Here is a 23,725-nt window from a genome sequence, read left to right on the forward strand (position 1 = left end):
CCCCCCTGTAACCAATCATATGAAGGGACCCCGAGTGTAGTGAGCCAATAGGAACAGAGTTCCAGGTATAAATACTAAAGCCCATCATGTTGAAGAGTTGGGCATCCCTACAATTGGTGAACAGGATCTGATCCCGGGACTGTTACTTCTTTCTTTTCTCCTAAGCAGGTAAACAAGCTTTTTGATAAATCCAATGGAAAAATTGTGGTGGTATTTATATATAAAGAATGAACAGAAACCTCTCCCTGAGCAAACCTCCCATTATCAAAATCATAGAGGAACATTTTTTGAACGGATATGTGTCAATCAGATTCCTCCATTGATGAACCCTGGAGCCATAGAAGCATTTTTCTATTATCACATTTCTGTGTTGGATTCCTGTTAAGCTTTGCACATTTTTTCCTGAACTGGAAACTAATAATTATTACTCTGATCGTTCTTCTATCGCTGCACTCTGTAGTGAAACTTTTCTTTGAAAGACTTGATGCTTGGATATCTGCAGCACTATACTGCAGTTTAAAGGCTAGTTTAGTATACAACAGTCAAGGGTCACTGAAACAGTTGTGACTGTCTGCTGTTGCTTATGCTGGCAGGGCAGACCTGAGGTGTGTCTTTGAATAGTTTAGGAGCGCTTGATTTAGCCATGGAACATGTGCAGCCATCTGTGAGGCATGCAACACTTTGACCTTTGAGCGCACCAGGTGTCATCAATTAACTGCACCTCAACTGACGGATTCTCACCTCGGACAGAGAGATCAGATATTCTGACTGATTCTGCAGCTGCAGCTCTGTTGATTGCAACTCCAAAATTATAACTTTTTTCAAAGTAATTTGTGTTAACTTCCAGTTCTACTCACTCAAATGAGTTCCACTTTGTGTTAATCATTTTTGTGTGATTTTCTTGCGGTGGAAATTAGGCATTTCATGTTCAATCAAAATGCAGGACACAATTACAATTACTGTACAAAACCATGTCTCAAGAACAATGGGAGAAGGCTATATCGTTTAGACTAAGTAAACATTTGTAAGCATTGAGTGTTTGAGCTATTTTTGGTCTTTAAAAAGTCGATTTAGTTAGAATCAATGTATTTTATCTTCCACTCATGTATTGCAGCGAAGGTCGACCACTAAGTTTGCATTATTCTAAGGCTGAACGAAGTGAGACAGAAGAGAAAATCCTTCATCATCATGTGCATGGCAAGAGGGGGCACAGCGTCACTATTTAAAATCACAGCTGTGAGGGAGAGACAGGCGGTGAGACATTCTGAGGGGAGGGCTGCAGGAAGAAAAGCATGTAGACAGAACAGCTGACAGGGGGGGGGGGGGCGAGGGAGAGCGTGACAGTGAAGTAGAAAGACAGTGAAATTAAAGTAGAAAAAAAGGAAGACAGAAGGACAGAATGAAAAGGTGTCTCCTCCTCACAAGAAGATTCATAGACAAGGCACTTGAAAGACTTGGAGAAATACCAGAGAATAAATATGGTATTCACTGTTATAGTCAAACAATGGAACCTGCCTTTTGAAGGGCTGTTTCTATAGTAGTCTTCTGTTTCTACACAATAAGGGAACAAAGTGCCAATAAATGCAGTCAGGACAAATTGTAACGAACAGTACAATTCTGGAATATAACAGGTCCTCTTCTCTTTTTCGTGTCTCTTCTCAGGTGGAGCAAGAATCGCAACCATGGCGAAGAATTGTCATAACGACTACAAGATGAAGTTCTCAGGGGACGAGGAGTTCCCCGACCTGTCCCTGCACAACAACCATATGGCTAAGGTACAACATCTACTCTGATATTGCTGCTCAATGGACACTCACCCGCAATACACCAACCAAAGTCTCTTCATTGTTATCATTGTGCTGAGATACTTCATAGAACACAGCATGCACTAAAAGACATCATGTGACTGTATAAACACTGACCTGCGTGTCATCTGATGTAGGTGCTGACCAAGGAGATCTATGCCAAGCTGAGGGGAAAGTCTACCCCCAGTGGCTTCACCGTGGATGATGTCATCCAGACAGGTGTTGACAACCCTGGTAAGAAGGAGCATCGACATTCAGGATCGACATTAACACACGCCAGAATATTTTGTTTTTACAGACATAAATGAAGTGAATTAACAACTATATGCAGCCAAATATGAGTTGTGAATATACTGATTATGGATTGTTGCTGAAGCCCACCATGCTAGCATTGATCACTACCTCTGAGGTGACACAGGACTTTTGTTCAATCTTTAGGGTTTGGGGCTAAAGTTCTGGCATGTTTTTTAGTAAGGTCTTTTGGTATCCAAGAATTTGTTAGCAAATGGGGTAGGCCTACAGGGGTGAGAGGATCTAACAATATTTCTACAAAGTTATAAATATTGAAAGTTGAACTAGCTAACTAGCTAGCATTGTTACCAACTCCCTTGTCATCCCTCTTGTTCAAAAGGTCACCCCTTCATCATGACAGTTGGTTGCGTTGCTGGTGACGAGGAGTCCTATGAAGCCTTCAAGGAGCTGCTGGACCCCATCATCTCTGACCGTCATGGTGGATACAAGCCCACCGACAAGCATGCGACCGACCTGAACTTCGAGAACCTGAAGGTGAGCTGCATGACCTGCATGATGATATTGTTAGAGATAGATGTGTATAAAATCAGAAGGAAGGAAACATACCTATTGACCAGCTTCCACACCAAATTAATGACTCTTAGTTTGTTGATTGTAAAACCAATTGTTGGTTACTTCTATGGCCACACCAAGGCATGATTGAGTTGAATAACTCCAGACACTGTTCATTGGCCAACATAATAAGTAGGCCTACATTTACTCATAAAACGTTCATAAGGTCCAGTTCCTCACACAAGTGAAAGTCAATACAAATAATGTATCTATTTTGTTTATCTGTCCTTTCTCTAAGGGAGGTGACGACCTGGACCCCAACTACGTGCTGTCCAGCCGTGTGCGTACCGGCCGCAGCATCAAGGGATTCACCCTGCCCCCCCACAACAGCCGTGGCGAGCGCAGAGGCATTGAGAAGCTGTCCATTGAGGGTGAATGTCAACCTAATGACAATAATCTATCAATCTTACACAAATGTTTGTAGAAGGCAAGATGTATTTGTCAGAGGCTGACTCCTTTTCCTGTGTGCCTTCCTTGGTTCTTTCAGCTCTGGCCAGCCTGGATGGTGAGTTCAAGGGAAAGTACTACCCCCTGAGTGGCATGACCGACGCCGAGCAGGACCTGTTGATCAACGATCACTTCTTGTTTGACAAGCCTGTGTCCCCCCTGCTGACCTGCGCCGGAATGGCCCGTGACTGGCCCGACGGCAGAGGCATCTGGTGAGAGACACTCAGACACATAATGGAAATGAAATAGAAAAACGTATAACAAATTCAACTTTATTCCCAGATAAACAGGTTTATGTGCCTATGTAAACTCAAAAATACAAACTCTAAACAAACCCCATCCTGGAGCTCCCATCTGCCATTCCCAAGCCAACCTTTAAAACTAACACCATCTGTCTCTTTTGTCTCACCACCGTAATGTGAAAATCCTGATTATTCCGGCTTTTAAACATCTGTTAAAGTGTGTCATGAATAATTAAGCACAGTATGTAAAGCTGCAGCACAACTGCCCTTTAACATTTATGTCCTTTAAATCCACCACTGTGTAGCTCAGATTATCCAGTTTACAGGACACATGTTAGAAATGTCCGTCAAGATTCTGCGAGGCACTTTGGTAAACATTTCACCATCATTGTCCTACTTAAATTAAAACTGAGCTGGATTTCTTCCTCCAGGCACAACGACAACAAGACCTTCCTGGTCTGGGTGAACGAGGAGGATCATCTGCGTGTCATCTCCATGCAGCAGGGCGGCAACATGAAGGAGGTCTTCAGACGCTTCTGCGTTGGTCTGCAAAACGTAATGCAAAAAACATCACATATTTTTGTATTTAAATAAAGTCAAAGACAATTAAATATGCACAATTAAACTTGGAGCAAGAGTTAAAGCCATTTAAAATGATATTCTAAACATTTTCATAAAGACCTTACATTGCTGTTTTTCTTTCTTCATTATTAATAGATAGGACTGTTTAGCATTTAGCTACATCAGACTTGTTTTATTTAAACCATGATGCATTATTAATGCCCTTTATCCTCTACACTGGTCAGATTGAGGGGATCTTCAAGAAGCACAACCATGGCTTCATGTGGAACGAGCATCTGGGCTACATCCTGACCTGCCCCTCCAACCTGGGAACCGGCCTGCGCGGTGGAGTGCACGTCAAACTGCCCAAGCTCAGCACACACGCCAAGTTCGAGGAGATCCTGACCAGACTGCGTCTGCAGAAGCGTGGAACAGGTACTAACAAAATGAAATTGAAATGGTTCAGTCTCAGAGTTTACAAGCTAATTTTTTCAGAGGCGCTGCAGGCTTAAATTTAATTTTGTTGGATGGGAAAGATATAGCTATCAGCAAAAGTAGCATTTTTATATGAACAAAAAGTTATAGAAATGAAAAAACATGGATTAAAATAAGATGTTTTCATTCATTATGTTATCTTTACAAATTGCTATTGAAAAGGCTGCCATAGTTTGTTTTAGGATTAGAAACCTTATAGGCTTCCTGAAATGTATTATTCTTTAAGATTTGCTCTTTGTGTTTCGGTTAATAGCAATGTTATCTTCCCGCTCGCTTACCTAATGGATCGTATGCACCTACATATTCAGAGATACATCTTTCCTGCCAAAACTCAAGGAATCTGACGATTGAATTAATGAGAAATGTTGGTTGAACATACATTAAAGAAGCCTTCTTACAAAGTTTCAACAAGTCTCAGGGGCTGGAGAGGGGATGTTTCCATGTGTTGGACAGAGGCCTCATTCCTCTTCCTTCTTCTCCCGCAGGTGGTGTGGACACAGCCTCCGTGGGTGGTGTGTTCGACATCTCCAACGCTGACCGTCTGGGCTCCTCCGAGGTGGCCCAGGTGCAGATGGTGGTTGATGGTGTCAAGCTGATGGTTGAGATGGAGAAGAAGCTGGAGAAGGGAGAGTCCATCGATGGCATGATCCCCGCCCAGAAGTAAAGCGGAACAGACAACCAATTACTCACTGACTGTCTGTGGAATTTGTTTTACTTCGTAAAACGGGTAGCTTGTTGTAAAGTTATCTTACTGATTTCGGCCAACTGGCTACTTTCTGCCTACTTCTTTTCCATCTGCTTCTTCCTTTCTTACTTCTGATAACCCACTCCCAACTTCCTGTCACTTTAACCTCTCCACATCTTCTCTGTAACATCCTGGGATCAATCCGTGCATAGTCTGATCATGGCTATGTGTGCGTACCTAAAACTAATTTTTTTGGTTGTGAATTATAACTGGATGATTAAACTATGCCCCATGTAACAATCAAACTTTCTCTCATGTTTTATTGTATTTGAAACGTACATGAATATCTTGCAACTACTCCAAACTGAATGACGGTGATATGTATACATAATGTAAGATAACAAAATGTATATTGGCTTTGAACTTCCCTCACACATACACCGTAGCCTACAACAATTCAGCGATACCACAAAGACCCTGGTGGAATGCCACATTGGAGACAACATCCATAACAGAAGAAATAAGATAGACACTGAAATGATAGAGGTTGAAAGTCTTTATTTATGTGTCACACATTATTTTCAAGGAGACATGCAGGATTGCAGGTCGATCCTATCCATATTTCAGCCCATTAGTTACGTTTTCTTGATAACAGCACGGCTTCAAACACACTATACAACAGAACTCTAGCCTTAAAGCACGGCTCTAACTGCATCTACAGAACAGGTTCAGAGTGAAGCCCAGTTGGACCAGAAAGAAGAAAACTAAAATATCTAGCCCTAAATCACAGCTTCACATTTTCAGACCGTCATGGATACCTGCTGCAGCTAAAACCTCCCATTTGACATTCCTGTAGACCTCACAGCCGTAAAGATCCAAACTGCTGTTCCTCCAGCTCTTCCTGTCACTGATCAGTGTCCTGTTAGGTGCTGCATACTTTAAAAGTACAAGTTACCATTTCTTGGCATTGTAGAACAACAATACAAGTACAACATCCTTTGGGTTTTGGAGTCGTCAGTGTGAGTGTATGATCAATGAAGCACTCTGTGTATTTTTGTTGAATCTTGGTAGAAAAGTGTTTTGATAAAAGAACATCTTATTTTTGAAAGATCTTAAACCTTCATCACGTTGCATGCTTTTTAATTTATTTTCGGCAGGAAACTAATTGATTAACAGCCAAACATCTCGTACAGTCATACTGGAATTTGATCTCAGTGCTGCAGCCTGATTGGTCGACGAAGGTTTACAGTTTGTAGCGTGGCTGAGGTTAAGAACTAAACCATTTGTTATGGCCATAGTGATTTATCTGTTCCTCAGTTTCATTATCTGACTTTGTCACCTCACTGAATCCTGAGGAAGAAAGACATTCAGAATGTCAATCATGGGCATTATGTGTGAGACTATGTGGAATTAATAAAAACAGACATTGCAGTACAATGCATTCCTGGCAACAAAAAAGTGCTCAATGAGTTTTAACAACATATCAGCGATATCAAAAAGAAAATGAAACAAGGAGCCCTGTTGAGTGGAGGCTTATTCCAGTAGGTTCTCAGGTGTGTGGCTGTATTGCACTACATTTGAGGAAAAATATGACGGTGGCGTTCTGAATTATTTGTTTAAATGTTATTAAGATAAAAACTGGAACCAGTCAAGAAAAAAGCCATGCTATTTCACCAGTAATTAATAAATGTTTTAACCATTTGTGGCACACAATTATTATTATTATTAGTTGTTTGGCACTCAGTGAAAGCATTTGGATATGTGCATGGAATTTTTTTTATTATTTTTTTTAATAGGTAGACAATTCATTAGTTACATTTAAAAATGACTGCATTTCATTTAAATAACCTTTAAATTAGCACATATTGGACTCAGAATAATGCATTCTGATTGGCTGAACAAAACCTGCCTATCTAAACTAAATTGACTAAACCTGCTGAGCGGAAAATAATGTAAGTGACTATCGGTTTCCCCTGTGTAGGTCAAATAAGAACAATAACAGTGCCTACTTGTGTAATAAGAACACCAATCACACATTACACTTTAAACCAAAAACATGTTGTGTCATTTTACATTTTTCTAGAGGAGTTTTGCTTGTTAATAAAGGTAGCATGGGACAACACATTGGGCAAAGAAACATATATGTAAATGGCAGAGCATAGTGATCAGTTTATCAAGAACAACACTTCAGAGGGGTCCTGTGACCTTTAGACAGCGCGGCTCCTCTGTCAGCAGCTCCAGCAGAGTGGAGCAGGCAGAGAGGCAGCACTCGACCAGAGAGGGGGAAAACTAACATCCAAATCTCAACTGAGCACTAACTGGGAGCAATGTATGGGCAGACAGGCTGTGACGCTTCATTCAATCCGTCACAAGTCTCTGTATTTCTGCATGTCTCCCTCTAGAGGCCGGTGGTGGGACTGCGGCCTCACCTCTGAAATATGTCGTCTGCTCCCGACAACAGATGTCTAACTTCTGCCCAAGAGGGAAGATAAACTTAAAAGACAAACATTAAAACATCTCTTTAAGTAGCAGCTCTTTAAAAAGGAATGATGACAACAAATATGGTACAATAGGTATAACATGTCAACAATAATCAGTCTCCATCGTTCTCAGCAACATCCTTACATCAAACATGAAGTTGTGATAAAAAATAAAAAGACTCCATGGGCTCAAATAATATGGAGGTGTGTTTCAAGCAGGGGTCATAGGTCACTGACAGCTCCAATGTCAAAGGTCACCATAAGTCTGCCGATGGCGGTCTGTCCGTGCATCCGTTGGTCTGGCTGTGATTGGTGGCATCAGAGGAAGAGGGTCTTTGGCGGAGGCGAGGCATCTCTAGCTAAATCAGATTAGGCAGAGCCCAGGGATGAAGAGGAGGAGGCAACCTTCCTCTTCATCCCTCCTCTAGTATCAAGCTGTCCTGTCTGTGATTGGTCCGCCCCGCCTCCAGCCGCCCTCAGAGCTCCAGCTCTTTGGACACTTTGGTGGCGATGTCTCTGAAGGCTAGCGGCGCCCCCCACAGGCGCTTGAACCTCACCCCACTGCTCTGGCCCAGCCCGCTGGGCAGCTGGCAGACCTCGGCCTCGAAGGCCACGCGGGCGCCGGCTGCTCCATGGGTGCAGGAGAGCAGGAAGGGCCCGGCCAGGTGCACCTGGCAGCCGCATCCCTGCGCCGCCTCACGCAGCGCCAGCACCACCTCGGCCGGGTCCCGAGGGCTCCGCACCCTCACATCCCATCCGCTTCGGGGGGTCCGGGGCTCTGCCGCCTTCTGATGCCCAGATAGATGGCGACTGGAAGTGGGGGGAGTGTTGGGAGGACGAAAATAGAGGATGGAAAGTGAAATTTAGGAAGATTTAAAAGAAAAAGAGAGGGAGAGGGTGGTGTGGGAATAACAGCAGGAAGGGTGGATGGTGAGGGGTGAGGGGTGAGGGGAGCAGGAGATCAGATATGAAGGAGCAGGAGTGCAGGACGAATGGGAGTGAATGGGGTTTCAGTGTAAGTGAGATGAATAAGTGATGGAAGTGTATGGTTGTGTGAATGTATGAGTGGTAAGGGAAACGGGGAGGAAAAGAAAATAGATTAATATCATACATTATTGTATTTTTATACCTCTACAGTACATAGAAATCTAGGTCACAGAAAGGTACTCTCTATTTTTTATTCTATTCAATCAACGTTAAAATGTATTTTTCATGTGAGGGATATAGGGCAATCTAGGATTAATAATACATGTATATTGTTCTATAGAACCAATGACACACATACATTCATAAAATCACACCAAACACTAATGGAGAATAAAATAAAATGGAAGTAAAGAGACAGGCACTGAGCTGCTGTTTAACACAATAAAATATCATTTCATTCAGGTGACAGTTACGCACATATCTATAACGCATTCAAAACATTCCTGTCATGCGTTATTATTTAGTATTTATAAGCCCTCAGCAATAGTCATAATGCCTTATAATTATAATAATGACTTATAGGATTATGAATGTATTTCAAGTGTGTTTTCATGCATTATAGACATCATATATTGATTTATCTTGAAATCAAAAGGATCATCTACCACAAAGGACCCACAGTGTGTTAGCTTCTGTTAGCCTGCTGCTGTTTACCTGCTGACAGTCACCTGAGACTGGGCTGAAGCAGCTGAGGCCCAGAGGAATTACACACACCTTTAGTCACATAATGATAATGATAACCCTGAAAACATATAATATTCATAAGATGAGAGTCCGAAAGTAATATCAATGTAGGTTTTGTTAATACTTTTGTTGCATGTAACCCATAAATGAAAATGAAATAACTGAGTAATCTAACAATGTGGTTCATTTCTGTTTCAGTATTGTGTCTAATCACTGTCTCTAGCCTTACACATATAGCTGGATAATAGCTTTCTTGACACTGTTGTGTAGGATATATATATTTTTTCAAAGTAAAGCTTGAAAATCTGAGCAAAATTAAATAGTTATAACTTTTAATTGTAATGAGAACACACATTTAATAATCATAATCAGACTTTTGTCTTAAATCTGTCTTTCTTGCTAATGGGTAGTGGGTAGTGATGATTATCCTTTTATAGCAGGGATATGAAGTTGATGTTTCTTGCTTTGATAGATCTAGTACAGAGAGATCTGAGCAATGACAAAGTGCAACGGTGTTGACCACACAGTGTGCGTTCTCTGAGGGAACACTTCCCAATCCTTTTGACTGTATTTCCTTGTGTCCTCCCCACATGCAAGACAAAAAGATCACCACAAAAAAAGGTAGTATAATTCAGGATCTGTGCTGTAAACGTAATCCAGTTCCCATGTTGGATCACATGACCTAGTGTGACTCCATGTAGACTTCTGACGTCACAATGTCACACCTAAAAATGAAAACATTTACAGCTGCAGCGCGGACACACAGTTCTCTATACAAAGTATATCCTTACATTATTTTTACAATTAAAGTAAAGTGTACCTGCCTTTTGACTAACAGTCAGGTAGAGGTTAAAAGGTTTTTTGAACATTAAACATTTCTTGCTTATTGATAACTCTCTAATGTCTGTATGGTTAGTAGCTGGAGCCGGAAGCTTGTTAGCTTAGCTTTACTAAGTCTGAACAGAGGAAAGTATAACAATGTTTTTGTGGAAACATTGTGTCAATACTAAATATATTCTTATATAAACTACTTATCAAAGACACATTTAACTTTTTGGTAACAACTGCTTTTTAATGAAATACTAGATTGTGCCGTGTGTTTTTTAAGGAGGCTAGCGATACTGTCAAGACATGTGTCAAAGTTAAGTCCCAGATGGAAACTAAGGCCCAATCCCAAACCGCCCCCTACACCCTACCCCTCCGTTTGCGCGTTCGCATGGAGGGTCTGCCACATTAAGTGCTGTTCCAAACCAACGAGTGTGGAGCGGTGTGGAGGGGAATTGGGCCATCAAGCCCTCAAACAGCGAGTCTGCAGCGGTGCTGACTTGAGACCGGTCTCTACCTGACCGCCGGAGTCACGCTGTGTGTGTCCGTCAGGAAACAAGCTGTTTACAAGTAGTTCCAGCAAACATCCACTGATAAACTGCGATGTTAACAACCTCATGATAACCTCATACGTTGTAACTTAGGATCATACCTGTGTTTAGTCTAGAAGAAGGTAAATGTGTGCATTTTATTATAAAGTTGTGTATATTTACAGACTGTTGCTAAAACTAACAAGCTTATAAAAATCAGGTTTAAAACTAAAAGAGCTTTACAAAAAAGTAACACAATTAAAGATGTTTGGAGTTTTATTTGAGTTATTAATTTACATTTTTTGTCTAAGAGATGCTGATTTGAAACCGTTGTTACATACAGTTACGGCATTTCCTGTTTAGTGCCGGAGAAAGGGGAGGCCGCCCCAAAGCTTGCCGCTGTATTTACTCCCTCCATCTGACAGGAGGGAGCCTCGTTGAGCTGCGAGTGTGGCTACAGACAGAGTTCACTCCGTCACGGAGGGGGAGTGTGTAGGGGTAGGGTGTAGGGCGTGGTTTGGGATTGGGCCAAATAAATCAGAAATGTGCTGAAAATTGTCTTAGTAGATAAATAGATATGGACCAACTTCATAATTTGCCGTTGCAAATAATCAACTGTAATATATGTTATCACAATATTCATCTTATCACAGACTGTTCAAAATGGAATTATATCTTATTTAGACTTAATGTAGATTGATTCATAAATGAAGAAGAGTTGGCTGCCTGTAACACTGAGAATTTAATTGTATTCTATGGTTGCATTCTGGTTGTCGGTGTCGGACAAAGCGTAAATGTGGACTCACCTTGTGACCGGAGATCTGCTGATTCTCTCAGGTTCGTCTGTGACCCTCAAGAGGAAGAAAAACGTATCCGTTAGGAATCAATAGGCCTGTTGACATCAACCTCTCCCCCTTCCTGTTTAATGCAATAGCTGCATGGCTACATCAGTCATCCACAACAATCACAACACAAAACACAACAACGTGTCTTCAAACCACAGATGGGTCCTCACAACTACACTCAGCACACAGGAACATCAGATGAACGTGAAACAACAAGATGTCAAAGTCACCAACAAACAAATGAGCGGTGGGACTCACATGCATACAAATCTGATGCATATTAAAGCACACATTGTGTGTTAAAAGAGGACACCAGACTCATTTAGAAAAATATAACAAGCATTCTACTATTGTCTGTACATGGTTGTAATGCTGTCCTAGCTAGTATGTTGATGTGGGACTATCATCTGTACAGGCATGGTGTGAGATGCTACAGCGCCTCTCTCCAGAACTGTGTTTCTTCCTTCTGATAGGAACACACTGATATAGTATCAGCTGTCATGTCTGATACAGTATGATGCACAGTTTTGCCACGTGTAAAATAAATATAATACTGTACAATTTAGCTCTTTGTCTGATCAGAAAATATTTTTGACATCAGATTAAGGGTTTTATTTAGTCTTTGTACCTGCATTTCACAACTTTGGTTTGATGCGTTTTGACTGACACATGTTTTTATTTGGTATGGTCTATGGTACAATGATGGCAACATTGAAAAATGTAACCTTCTACTATGCTTAAAATACAATTGTTGTTGAATCCTTTATGATGTGGTCCCCTGCTTCCCCAAGTGTCTACCTTCAGGACCCTGAGGGTGACCAGATTTGAACAGAGCAGCCTGATGTTAGCACACATTTATGACACTCTCTATTGTGTTGGTTTGTTAGTTGTGCTCTATTTTTCTATTTACTGTATTCAGGCACTTCTATTCTTACTCTCCCTACATTTGAAAATCACCTGGGATGTTCCTTTTTTGTCCTTTCTTGAGGGCCATGCTGACAAGTCTAATCTTCTAATCAAATGGTGTGTAGCTTTGAAATTCTTTGCAATTTACAGAATGGAATAATGCATTTCACATGCCACACACATCCAGATGTATGAGCTCATGCCTGCTGTAGGTTTGTATTCAAGTTTCTTCTAAAGAACTATTTACTCGACACAGCAGACTCCATCTACAGGAGTTTGAGGCTTCTTATTGCACTTCCCTTGTATGGCCACCAGGGGCCACTGTTGCTGTTTTCTGTAGCTACCAACCTGGCAACCTGATGTCTTGTCCAGGAACTGGTGGCTGTCTGGAGAATTGAGCAGTAAAATATATGTACAAAAATAAGGATTTAGTGAAAGTGTCTCTAATGTGACCCTGGCTCAGATGTTTGTACTCTCACCTCTCATAAAGTACATGGAGAAATCCCTGATAATCCACACAATCAATCAATGGGATGAGAATGATCATTTATACATTTATAAAATAAAAAAATTACCCAGCAAACATATTGATGGTAATTCCTGTCGGATCAGGAATAATAAACTTCATTACAGCAAATCTGTTGGTAATATTTGACTAGTAAGGCAAACATTTTGTAGAACAAATAGCTACTCAAATATTTTTAAAAGCTATATCAATATATTCCTGTTCTCAAAAGTAAATGTTTTGGGAAATAAGAATTGATTGCGTTACATTTTAGAAAATGACCTTTTCTTTTTTTGACTGGGTCAAGAAAGTAAGGATACGGATGCCAAAGTGACCCTGAGCGAGACTCGTGGTATCACATCTTTAAGACAGAATACATATGGGGAAATCTATCTGAGTATGTAGTGCAGACTCGCCTCTATTCTCTCACACTGCATTGAGTTAAGGATTATCTGAGCTGAGAGAGGACGGCTGAAAGTGAGAGAATGAGAGAAAGAAGAGCAGAGAGACAGAGTGAGAGAAGCTAGCAGCAGAGGAACAGAACAATCTGCTCATATCTCAGCTGTGAAGATTCCTATTTAAGAAAAGGATCAATCCTGGTTGCATAACTAATCCTGATTTAAACGGCTTTGACGCCGGGTCAGAGGGATGACTGCTGCCGGCTGTTAGCATTCTGCCGAGGTTCACACATTTACTGTCACAGGTAGGAAGCTACAATGATGCAGGGTAACCCGTGGTTACCCATTACACCTTTTACACACACACATCTTTGCAACTAAAGCTTCTTTGTATTGTCACTACTATAATCGATAGTCTCAGTTCACCTGTCTTCCTATTCACCACACTAAGTCTGAGCTAAAAACCTAAACACTGACTTTAATTAAAAGTATTATATGGTTAGTTAACAATATAGACATAATATTAATAATATTAAGTTGGAGCTATTTAAACGTAGTATTATTGCTTTCAACGAACCTAATACAGTTCTATGAAATCTGTTCACATAAAACATGTAATCAAAGTTGTCTATATGACCGTCTACAAATAGACACACTGTATATCATAACAGGAAGGAAGCCCAGCCTAATCATATATTAGTCAAAAAACACATCAGAGGAATAATGAATAGAATAATGTTCCAGACTCAGAGATTCAGACATTGTAGTAGTTCATTCTTTTTTTGAGATTTCTTTTTCTATAGACCAATTATTCATGATGACGTTATTGACAGATTGATGACAAATTAAATAATCATTGTCGTACAACCTGACTACACACAATGCACAACATTTTTTACTATTTTATGATGAAGTATTTACACTTTATGACTTCTCTTCATCCTTAACCCCTTACCTCTGCCTTGCATTGACTGTCTTCTAGGGACAATACAAACATCTACAAATCGAACAATAAAACCAATTCAGCCCTTGTTGCCCCAGAGAAGCGATGTGGTTCTGTGTTATTGTTGGCAGGGGATGGAAGATACAGCCAGCAGAGAACATGCAGTCCAGACAGACACACACTCAGACACACACTCAGACAGACAGCTGCTGATTAGAGCTTTAGTCACATTAACATCCAGAGTTGAGGTAGAGCTGCTCTACAAGAATGAACTCTGGGGACCTCAGTCCCAGAATCCCCAGAATAAGATGGGTTTTGAACGGGCCAGTCCAGGTTCCATCCTCCTTCAATCATAAGGCGAGTATAACCTTCAAAGTATTCTGTATAACGACTGTGATAGAGTTATGACAGAAGGCCGAGCCGGAAATGAGCATTGCCCTGGTTAACTCGACAAAAAGCCAGGGGGATTCCTACATTGGATTTTGGATTCTCGCAGAGAAAAAGATCAATAATGAAAACCACCTGTATGATTCCTGAAGCGTAAATGTAATCAGCAGAAGTAAAACGTAAGGCTATAAAGGAGAATGCTCGTCTTCCACCTCAGCACCACTTAGCTCCATGTGCTCGGGATGATTCCATTCATTGTCCCTGGCAATCTCTAAAGTGATATTTATGTTATTGTATTCATTAGATTAGCAATATATAGAGATAATATCACTGTGATTTAAAAAAAGATATACTGTGATAACATATTTGATTTATATCGTCCATATTTGATTAAGACACCTCTCAATTAAGCAAAGCTAACTTAACTCTCTTATAGCCCAAGTGTCCTCTTGATGGAAAAAACCTTTTTGAGGAAATAATTTCTGATCACAAAGCTTCATGTGGAAATCAAAAAGAGTTCACATCAGTACAGATGTTTTTTCAGCAGGTTGAAGTGATCAGCCTGAATAAACGGCTGCCTGCAGAGAAGCTGTGCCTCAGATGAATGTTTGTGTAACTAAAGTCACAGAGAGTGATGAGGGGGGGACAGAGCCACTGGCAAGCAGGCACACAGTCAGACAGTCACTCAGTCAGACAGACAGACAGGCAGACAGTCAGACAGTCAGACAGGCAGACAGACAGTCAGTCAGTCAGTCAGACAGGCAGACAGTCAGTCAGTCAGTCAGACAGTCAGTCAGACAGACAGACAGAAGCAGCCAGAAAACATGGGAAAGGAAGACTTACTAACTGTTTTTGTCCCCTGTGGGAGGGTGCAGCCCGACATGGACTTGTTTGAGCTCTGACGTTTAGAAGGGTCAATACTGACCCTAGGAGGAAGAGGAAGAAGAGAAGGAGATGACGAGAAGATGAGAGGAATGGAAAAAAAGGGAAATTAACAGCAAACGGTCAGAGAGACATGGAACAAAAGAGAGAGCAAGTGACGAGGAGACAAAATAGAGATGCCAGACAGTAAGAAGCACAGGTAGAAGAGGCAGTATCAAACGTTGTGTACTGTAGTTCAGGAGAAAAGAAGGATAACAGATTGGCAGGTGACTGGCAAGGAAAAGAAAAGTTGTTAAAGAATCAAACAAACCAACAGATAAAGCAACGGTAAGCAGCAGAGAAGAAGAGAGTATGTCTCCTGAACAGCAGACCTGGGTCTTATAGCTGAATGTTTGTTTGTATCAGGGAAACAGCTATGACAGAAGCTGAAAAGTTCAGCTCAACTATGAGATTTTAACCATTTTCTGTAAATGAAGATACTTTCTAACTGCTTAGATAAGAAAGGGCATACAGTCATTTCCAATAGTGCAGGATGAAACTATTGCATACATTGCTATCCACTAAACCATATGTTACAGAGTCCCACATTTAGGGGAATTCAGTTTTATATATCTCTCTTTATTTGTCACACACTCTTTTTTTTACCTTCACTTAGTGTTGCCCATTCTCCTTATTCAAATATAATGACCATCCTTGATCATAACCCCCCAACTAAATGAGTTTGTATTTAAATCCACTAGTTGTCTGTGTTGTGTGTTATTGTTGCTAAGGGAAACAACATGAAAAGGGTCAGAATCTACGGTTTCCTCCCATTTTAAATCATAATGCCAAAATGTGTTTTCACTAATTAAGGCATAGGCTTTAGTATATATCATCACACTATTTCACAATTATAACATTTGTTGTTTTCAATGTGATGAGGTGGACACATTTTTACTAGTAAATGGAGCAGGTGGTAATAACACAAACATGTTGACACACTATGAGACCCAGGTCTGACGCCTGTGAAGCTGCACCAGTAGAGGAGAAAGGCTGGCAGGTTAGTGCTGGTTAAGGAAGAGACGGAGAGAGGCAGCAAGGTTAGCTCAATGATCTTTATGTACATGTTCAGAGCAAAAGAGTTACACTGTTGACAGTCTCACTCCACCACGTGAAGGGTTAGCAGCAATCCAACATTTCCAATCCTGCTGTTAGATATGATTGTATCTGTTATCATTTCATGTCTTCCTGTTTTACTTAAAGTCACATCTCTGAACACAATGCAACTGGTATAACCTTCTATCCTTTCCTCCCCTTCCTCTTCTCCCGGCTTCTCCCCTTACCTGCGGGTCAGCTTGGAGGTGAGTTTGCTGAGCAGGGTGGAGGTGGTCCGGGTCCTGGTGTGGGGCAGGGGGCTGGCATCATGGGATGGCATTGGGGAAGCAGGGGGAGCATGGGAGGGAGGGCGGCGGTCTCTGATCTGCCCCCCGTGGAAAGTGCTCCTCACCGTGGAGCCCCTGGAGAGGCGGGAGGAGGGCGTGGAGGACGAGACCCCGGAGGCCCCGGCGATGCTGTGGGTGGAGGGGGAGGAGGGGGGCAGGCGGTGGGATATGGAGCTGGTGGGAGAGAAAAACCAATGAGTGGTAGTTGCTATAACAATAATTTTAACAAAAAAAAAAGGAATAACAAGCAAATTAAAGTTTACTATGATAGAATACATTCCCCAAAAACTAAACTAAACTTGCAATTTCTTTAAGTTTTTTATGATAAACAATCAAGTACATTTAAGATCTTCAATACTTCTATCCCCTTCAACCGAGGTAACTTGTTCAGAACTGTGCAGATGAATGAACAGCGAGTGAGCCATCTGCTCTTCATCATAACACTTATTCCTAATCTACAATTGGCCTAAAATTCTCTTTGTGGTCTCCAACTGAGATCTCTCATTTTGCACCCCCCCCCCTTCGATACCCTTACACGTACACTTTGACACACACACACACACACACACACACACACACACACACACACACACACACACACACACACACACACACACACACACACACACACACACACACACACACACACACACACACACACACACACACACACACACACACACACACACACACACACACACACACACACACCTCTCCACCCTCACTCTGTGGCTGGTGGCCTGAGGCTGCTTTTCATAACGCTCTAGATAACTCCCACACACAAGGTTCAAGTGGGGCAGAGCCATTCAACGAGTTAAGTTGAAGCGCAGCCGCTGCAGAGCAAAATCGTTTAACGTCAATATGAGCTGCGGCTCACTGCGGGGGGCACACAGGGGGCTGATGGGGGGTTGGGGGTGTCTGAGTAATGAAGACTAAAGGAATGGCGAGAGGAGACGAGGAGGTTGAGAGGCTGAACGTGTACAAAAGAAGGGAAGAAAATGGTAGAAAGGGACTACCCGAGAACTCCTGAGATTTCCGCTTTAAATGTATACCTGTATTTGTGATGCAACGTAAAGGCAACAAATATTTTACTTGACAAACATGAATAGTAGGGTTAAGCCTATCTGGAGTGAAACTTTGTGGTGTGTTTAATGTAATACTATCATCTAGTTGCTATCCCACAACTGTTACTGGGACTGGATGTGTATTTTGTACATTTTAAATTGTGTAGTTTCTAATTGTATCTTTAATATTTTATACATGCTTCTTAATTAATATCCAGCTACCTTTGGCTCTTTACTTGCAGTAACAATGTATATATCTCCTCTGTGGGACGAATGATGGATTCTGATTCTGGTTAGTGCCAGTCCTACTGCATTGGACCTTCAAAGAAACCCTGTCACACCTGTAGTCACATTTATATTTGAGGGTTTATTGTTATTTCTAGGTAAAGATAAAACAAGAAGTATAATAAAATTAAATTGAGAGTTGAACAGTATGTATATAAAAATAACTGCCAAAAAAGGGCAAATCTAATACAATTACTAAAAGGAACTTTTATTTTTTGGTGGTGTTTGTGGACAAAAGCAATAGAGTTTTCTGAGCACCAGACACTTGTTGTGAACCTGCATGATTGCGTCTCAATTGCACTCGGTGGCACCGATGACAAGCATAGAATAACTATATATTCTTTACTTATTATAACATTTAAACTCTTTAATAACCATTTGTCCACAGCTTTATGAAGTGTTTTACTATCTGCAGCTACACTCTGTCTCTGTATAAGATCACTTCCAAAGTCATCAAAGATTAAAGTCTGTATATCATTTCATGGACTTGAATGCCCAACAGTGTTTTTAATAAATGGATGAAAATGTGGGTCATACAAACAATGTACGATCAGTCACACACATACAGTAACTCACTCACACGCTGTTGTTTACATAATCCTGTTGCCATTATAGATCACATCCTTTCCATGTCCCCTTTTATGTGACCGTGTGTCCATGCACGTGTTCCCATCAGCCACTCTGGCATGGCATGACATTGACAAGGCCTCTGAGCAAATGGAGGGTAATGTCGGCATGGTGCCCGCCCCCCTGTTCGATACTTTTTTTCTATTCTTTGGCATTGGATACATTGTTTGCCTGACCTGCCCCCAGCCCTCCTCCCATATACGCTACGATAATCTTCAGAATTCTGACATTTCCTTGCATCACAGCAGCTCCATTTCCTCTAACGTGCATTTGACCTGGGATTTAAATCTGTATTTTATTTTAGGATTGACGTGCACAAAGGAGTGCTTCAGTCCAACTTGATCAAATCCTGGGACCCTGTGCCTCTGATTTGATGGAAGCAGTTCATATTCACTGTTCAGGACATGTTGGGGGGAGAGATGATGTTAATATGTTGTTAGGGTAGGCTAATTCCTAGAGTCTCTCAAAAGGTTGACCTACAGTCTTTGAGCAGATTTTCAGCTGGTGGAACAGTTAAGGCGGTAGACAAACACTTGTACCATGTAGTATTGCAATACTGTAGAATAGTAAAAATCACAGAAGTAAAGAAGCTAAAGAAGAATTTGCCTACTCGACCTGAAGAACCTAAGTCCCAAAACAAATGTTTGAACAGACAGAAAGTCTATGGCTCTTCCTGTGGGAGGCAAACTTAGAGAGCAATAAAGAGACAGAGGAAACAGGTCAGACAGAATAAAAGTGAGAGAGGGAGAGAGGGGAGATGGTGGCGGACAACCATCTGTCACAACAACAGACGCATCATATTGGGTGTATAAACACACACACTGACAAGCCCACTCATGCACAATGTAAGCTCTTTATCCTCTCTTGAAGAGACACCATGTATTTATTAGACTAACACTCAGGGCCAAACACTGAGCTGTGTGCAAGGAGACGTGCTGGACAAGAGGAACCAGTTTCACTGTGTTCAATATAAATATGCAGAATGTGTTTCCTGCATTGGGTTAAGTAAGATATAACACGTTCAAACTGTGTTGTGTAATGAATCCATCTTGTTCATGTTTACCTATATCTACATTGAATTAAGGCTAGTAATTAATAGCCTTTGTGTGCACCCGCACTTAAAAAAGAGATTCAATACAATGTGAGGTGAAATGTAGATCTAGCAAAAACAGACTAATTGCTCTATGCTGAGTGAATCTGTGTTCACAAGTGTTGTGATGATTTTAACATCTTCAGTATTGCGTACGAATATGATTCCTACTTTGACTGACGGGTAGGACATTTATCTTAGCATCTGCAGTCCATATTCTCACCTGTTTTCCTTGCCATTTTGCAACAGTGTGTTCCTGTCGGTGCTGGATCGGTCTGTACACACATAAGTGTTCCTTCGAGTCATGGCACTGGAAGGAATGTTGTTCTGGAGAAAGAATCAAATGAAATAATCAGGATAAATGAGCTGGTGATGTGATGTGTTTTAAAACTTCAAACAATGAAAGAAGGGCTTCTAAAGAGCAACACGTGCATTGTGCCTGACAGTTTATGTGGGACTATTTGAAAAGCTCTACTGAGTGAACAAATGAAGGCTTCCCTGCCTTGAAGGTTTTGCCTCCGACAGACACTTACAGACTATTAAAGAGTTAATCTCAGGTTAATCTGGCTGCTTCAGTTAATCTTACTGAACAACCATAATCTCCATATTCCCTGTGCTGGGTGAATCTACAGTTCCTTATTCATATGTATGCAGTTGTTAAACTCTTCTAATCTGTGTTAATTTTTGCAGTCTTCATCTGTCTGTGTCAGTGTGCTGTAATCTGGGTAATGGGATTAGGCAGATTGAGGGTCCTCCTCCTGGGGTTTTACTGGGGTTGTGGTGACTTCCTTGCGCCGGTCGGGTATCTCGGCTTTGTTTGGGTTATGAGCCGAGCTGACCATGGGGCTGGAGGGGGTCGGGATGCTCCGAGAGCCAATGGTGCTCGTGCTTGGCTTGCGGCTTGACAGACGCTCCTCCTTAAGCCCCGCCACTTCGCCTACACCACTAGGACTCCGCTTGGGGTGAGTCGACACTGGAACTGCAGGACCACCTGAGGGATAGAAAAGATCTCAGTGAGGAAGGCTCCCCTCAGCTTTTCATCACGTCTCAATGAATGATCCTAATCACAAAGTGGTGTCTGAAGTCCTTACAGAAGTCAGAGTGCCGTCTCTGGCGGTGGTAGGTGGAGGCGCTGCGCTGAGGCTTGTGGGCAGAGGAGGAAGAGGATGGTGCAGCAGAGGAGGAGGTGGTGTGTTTGCTGGTACCGTTGGTGATGATACTGGGTCGGACTCGAGCTAGACTCAGACTGCTGGCCGTGCGAGACTCACTGACATCCGTCTGAGAGACAGACACAGAGAGAAAGATGACAAATATTTAGATTTACTAAACAACTGGTGGTAATTAATAAGGTTTTGAATGCCTCCGCTGTGTGTATCAACCCAGAGTTATTAGGAACTAACACAGTGCCCTTGTTCCCCCCTACCTGCGGTGCTATGTACTGTATCAAGGTAGATTGCTTTTGTGCAGTTGAACCCAAACATTTAAAAAAAAGCCTATACACTCACGTCGTTCTTGCGTCCCAGCAGCAGGTATGTGGCCGTGACTTCATTGTATTTCTGAGTAGACAGCGAGTCTCTGATCTCCTCTCTGGCGAAGCCCATCCCTACCATCACATCTGGAATGAGAGAAATGACATTACAAAGATTGTAATTTCACAAGCTCTACAAAAAGTCAAAAAAGCATTATCACACAGGTTAACCTTTAGTTAAATTATGAAAGTTCCTAGGGCCCTGATGAGTGTGAACCTGCAGTGTTTGATTCATAATCAGAACCTGAATTTAACACCAATTAAAAGTTTAGTTCCATTTAAACGTGTTTGGAGCACCATGTAAGTGACTTGCTTGTTACAGCAGCTCCTGCTGGGCTTTTCTATTTCGGGTTCTTTTATTTTGTTTGCATATTTGAACTTTTTCTTTACGGGAATCTACTCATTAAACTATTGGTGACTGTGACTAGTGTTGTTGCATTGTCCCCTTTGTGGATTTAACACTGAACATTTTAAGACAAATACAAAAAAAGATCTTATCTTACGTGTAATGTCACTAAATTATTATTGAAACTTTGGTTGATGCAATATGCCAGATCTCAGGCATAAGCTTTTCCACTGATAACTTTGCAACCACAAAAACAGAATAAAACAATTAAAAAACCTCCAGATGTGTCAGTGAGACTCAGCCAGACGCTCCCAGCTTATCCTAACTGACCAGTAAATCATGTTGTCATCAATGATTAGGGTAAATAAAGGTGTGTTTCTCACCGATGCGGCTGGTGTTGTTCAGGTCCTCCTCAGGCTCTGTGTGGGGCACTAGATCCTCGCCTTCAAAGCCGATATTAATCCACTTGTCTTTCATTATTTGCTGGTGAGGAAAGAGAGACGCAGTATTTAGACTCTGATGTGGTCAAAGTGAACATGCTGTATGAATGTATTTTTCTCACATCCAGCGAGCAGCGTTTGGAAGGGTTGAGGACCAGGAAGCGGCGCAGGATTCCCTCGCAGTCTGTGGACATGTAGAAGGGCACGCGATATTTCCCCCTCAAAACACGCTCCCGCAGTTCCTGAACGCAACACACATTGAACCACAATGAATACAGAGACACTGAATGAATGAAACATCAGGACTAGGCAATGTGTCATTCTTTGTGTTTTTCTGTGATGATGCTCAATTTAGAATTAACGGTGGCCTTAGAGTTTTTGAAACTCTGGAGTCTGGAGGGCCATTTCAAACATATTACATAAAAAAAATCTAATTAAACCCTAAAGGAAAATTTGAAATGTTCAAACAATTCTATTATTATTTTATCAGCATTAGAACACATGTATTCTTTCGACGAGGGGACATTTACATTGTTACAGCAAGTAAAGAGCCAGATAGTTTCATATCAATTAGGAAGCATGCAACAAATATTAAAGATAAAAAATAGGAATGAATCCATTTACAATTAAGAAAAAACACATCCCAGTGCCATTAACAGTACTTAAAAAAACAAGTGTAGCATGTGTTAAGTTTTGATATAGCAGCCAGGTGATGGTATTACAGGTGGAAGTATATATTTTACAGCTATTTACAGATGTATTACAGAAGTTGAAATGTCTGACTAAGGGACAGCAGCCATTAATAATAACATTAATAATCATAATAATTATGAAGCGATGAAGACATATACGTGTATCCCAACACTTCACTTATACTCACCAGTGCAGTATGACACAATCTAAAATAATCTCTGCTTTGAGCTCAGTCTCCTTAAATAAAATATATCTTGCTCCCACACAGCCTCCATGTCACCCACCTTGAGGTTCTGTCCGTCAAACGGCAAGGACCCGCTGACCAGTGTGTACAGGATGACCCCCAGGCTCCAGATGTCCACCTCTGGACCGTCATACTTTTTCCCCTGGAAGAGCTCCGGGGCGGCGTAAGGTGGGGAGCCGCAGAAGGTGTCCAGTTTACTGCCCGCAGTGAACTCATTACTGAAGCCAAAGTCGGCTATTTTGATGTTGGAGTCGGCGTCTAGTAGCAAGTTCTCCGCCTGCACCATACAACATATAGACACTTAATATACAGAAAACTAAACAGGACAACTATAATCAAGTATTAGTGGATCATAGTCTCTGGTGGCTGGCATGCACATATAAAGAAATGAAGCTCAGCGTAAGTTCAACCAGGAAGACCGTCATTACTCTTCATTCACTATTTCCATGTTACTACTCTCTCTCCTCTCAATAAGTGATCGGGGGCGTCACTCCCCAGCTTAACCAATCACTTCGC

General features: G+C 41.5%; 2 protein-coding genes across 14 annotated transcripts in view; one reads left to right on the plus strand and one right to left on the minus strand.

Moving 5' to 3' along the window:
- Nucleotides 1-34: 34 nt before the first annotated feature.
- On the plus strand, nt 35-5,404 carry ckmb (creatine kinase, muscle b). The gene is made up of 9 exons (XM_079675044.1): nt 35-168; nt 1,663-1,775; nt 1,943-2,039; nt 2,437-2,591; nt 2,908-3,040; nt 3,157-3,328; nt 3,790-3,913; nt 4,165-4,354; nt 4,900-5,404. The coding sequence occupies exons 2-9, from the start codon at nt 1,683-1,685 to the stop codon at nt 5,076-5,078; spliced, it is 1,143 nt and encodes a 380-aa protein (XP_079531170.1). The 5' UTR covers nt 35-168; nt 1,663-1,682; the 3' UTR covers nt 5,079-5,404.
- Nucleotides 5,138-23,725, minus strand: part of mark4b (MAP/microtubule affinity-regulating kinase 4b) — an 81,148-nt gene continuing 62,560 nt past the window's right edge. Inside the window, exons 8-20 of one of the 13 annotated variants that reach the window (XR_013807139.1) lie at nt 23,250-23,486; nt 22,395-22,514; nt 22,216-22,315; nt 21,464-21,573; nt 21,050-21,236; nt 20,729-20,949; nt 20,182-20,285; nt 16,794-17,066; nt 15,433-15,515; nt 12,705-12,742; nt 11,412-11,448; nt 9,221-9,308; nt 8,255-8,389 (exon numbers count right to left, since the gene is read on the minus strand). Coding sequence is in view for 9 of the 13 variants with exons in the window: in XM_079675035.1 (XP_079531161.1) it covers nt 8,056-8,389; nt 11,412-11,448; nt 15,433-15,515; nt 16,794-17,066; nt 20,182-20,285; nt 20,729-20,949; nt 21,050-21,236; nt 21,464-21,573; nt 22,216-22,315; nt 22,395-22,514; nt 23,250-23,486 (1,806 nt within the window). In the remaining 4 variants the exon portion in view is untranslated. Of the gene's footprint in view, nt 8,390-9,220; nt 9,309-11,411; nt 11,457-12,704; nt 12,743-13,294; nt 13,333-15,432; nt 15,516-16,793; nt 17,067-20,181; nt 20,286-20,728; nt 20,950-21,049; nt 21,237-21,463; nt 21,574-22,215; nt 22,316-22,394; nt 22,515-23,249; nt 23,487-23,725 lie in introns of those variants that run through there. The other 12 variants (XM_079675040.1, XR_013807137.1, XR_013807138.1 and 9 more) reach the window with 12 other exon arrangements.

The sequence above is a fragment of the Notothenia rossii genome (genome assembly GCF_949606895.1).
Source record: "Notothenia rossii genome assembly, chromosome: 4".
Taxonomy (NCBI): Eukaryota; Metazoa; Chordata; class Actinopteri; order Perciformes; family Nototheniidae; genus Notothenia; species Notothenia rossii.

What these genes read in the sequence shown, in the direction of transcription:
- ckmb (XM_079675044.1), top strand. Translation starts at nt 1,683, where the DNA reads ATGGCGAAGAATTGTCATAACGACTACAAGATGAAGTTCTCAGGGGAC. An exon ending in GACAGGTGTTGACAACCCTG is followed by an intron (nt 2,040 to 2,436) that starts GTAAGAAGGAGC and finishes CTTGTTCAAAAG; the next exon opens with GTCACCCCTTCATCATGACA. An exon ending in TGAACTTCGAGAACCTGAAG is followed by an intron (nt 2,592 to 2,907) that starts GTGAGCTGCATG and finishes CCTTTCTCTAAG; the next exon opens with GGAGGTGACGACCTGGACCC.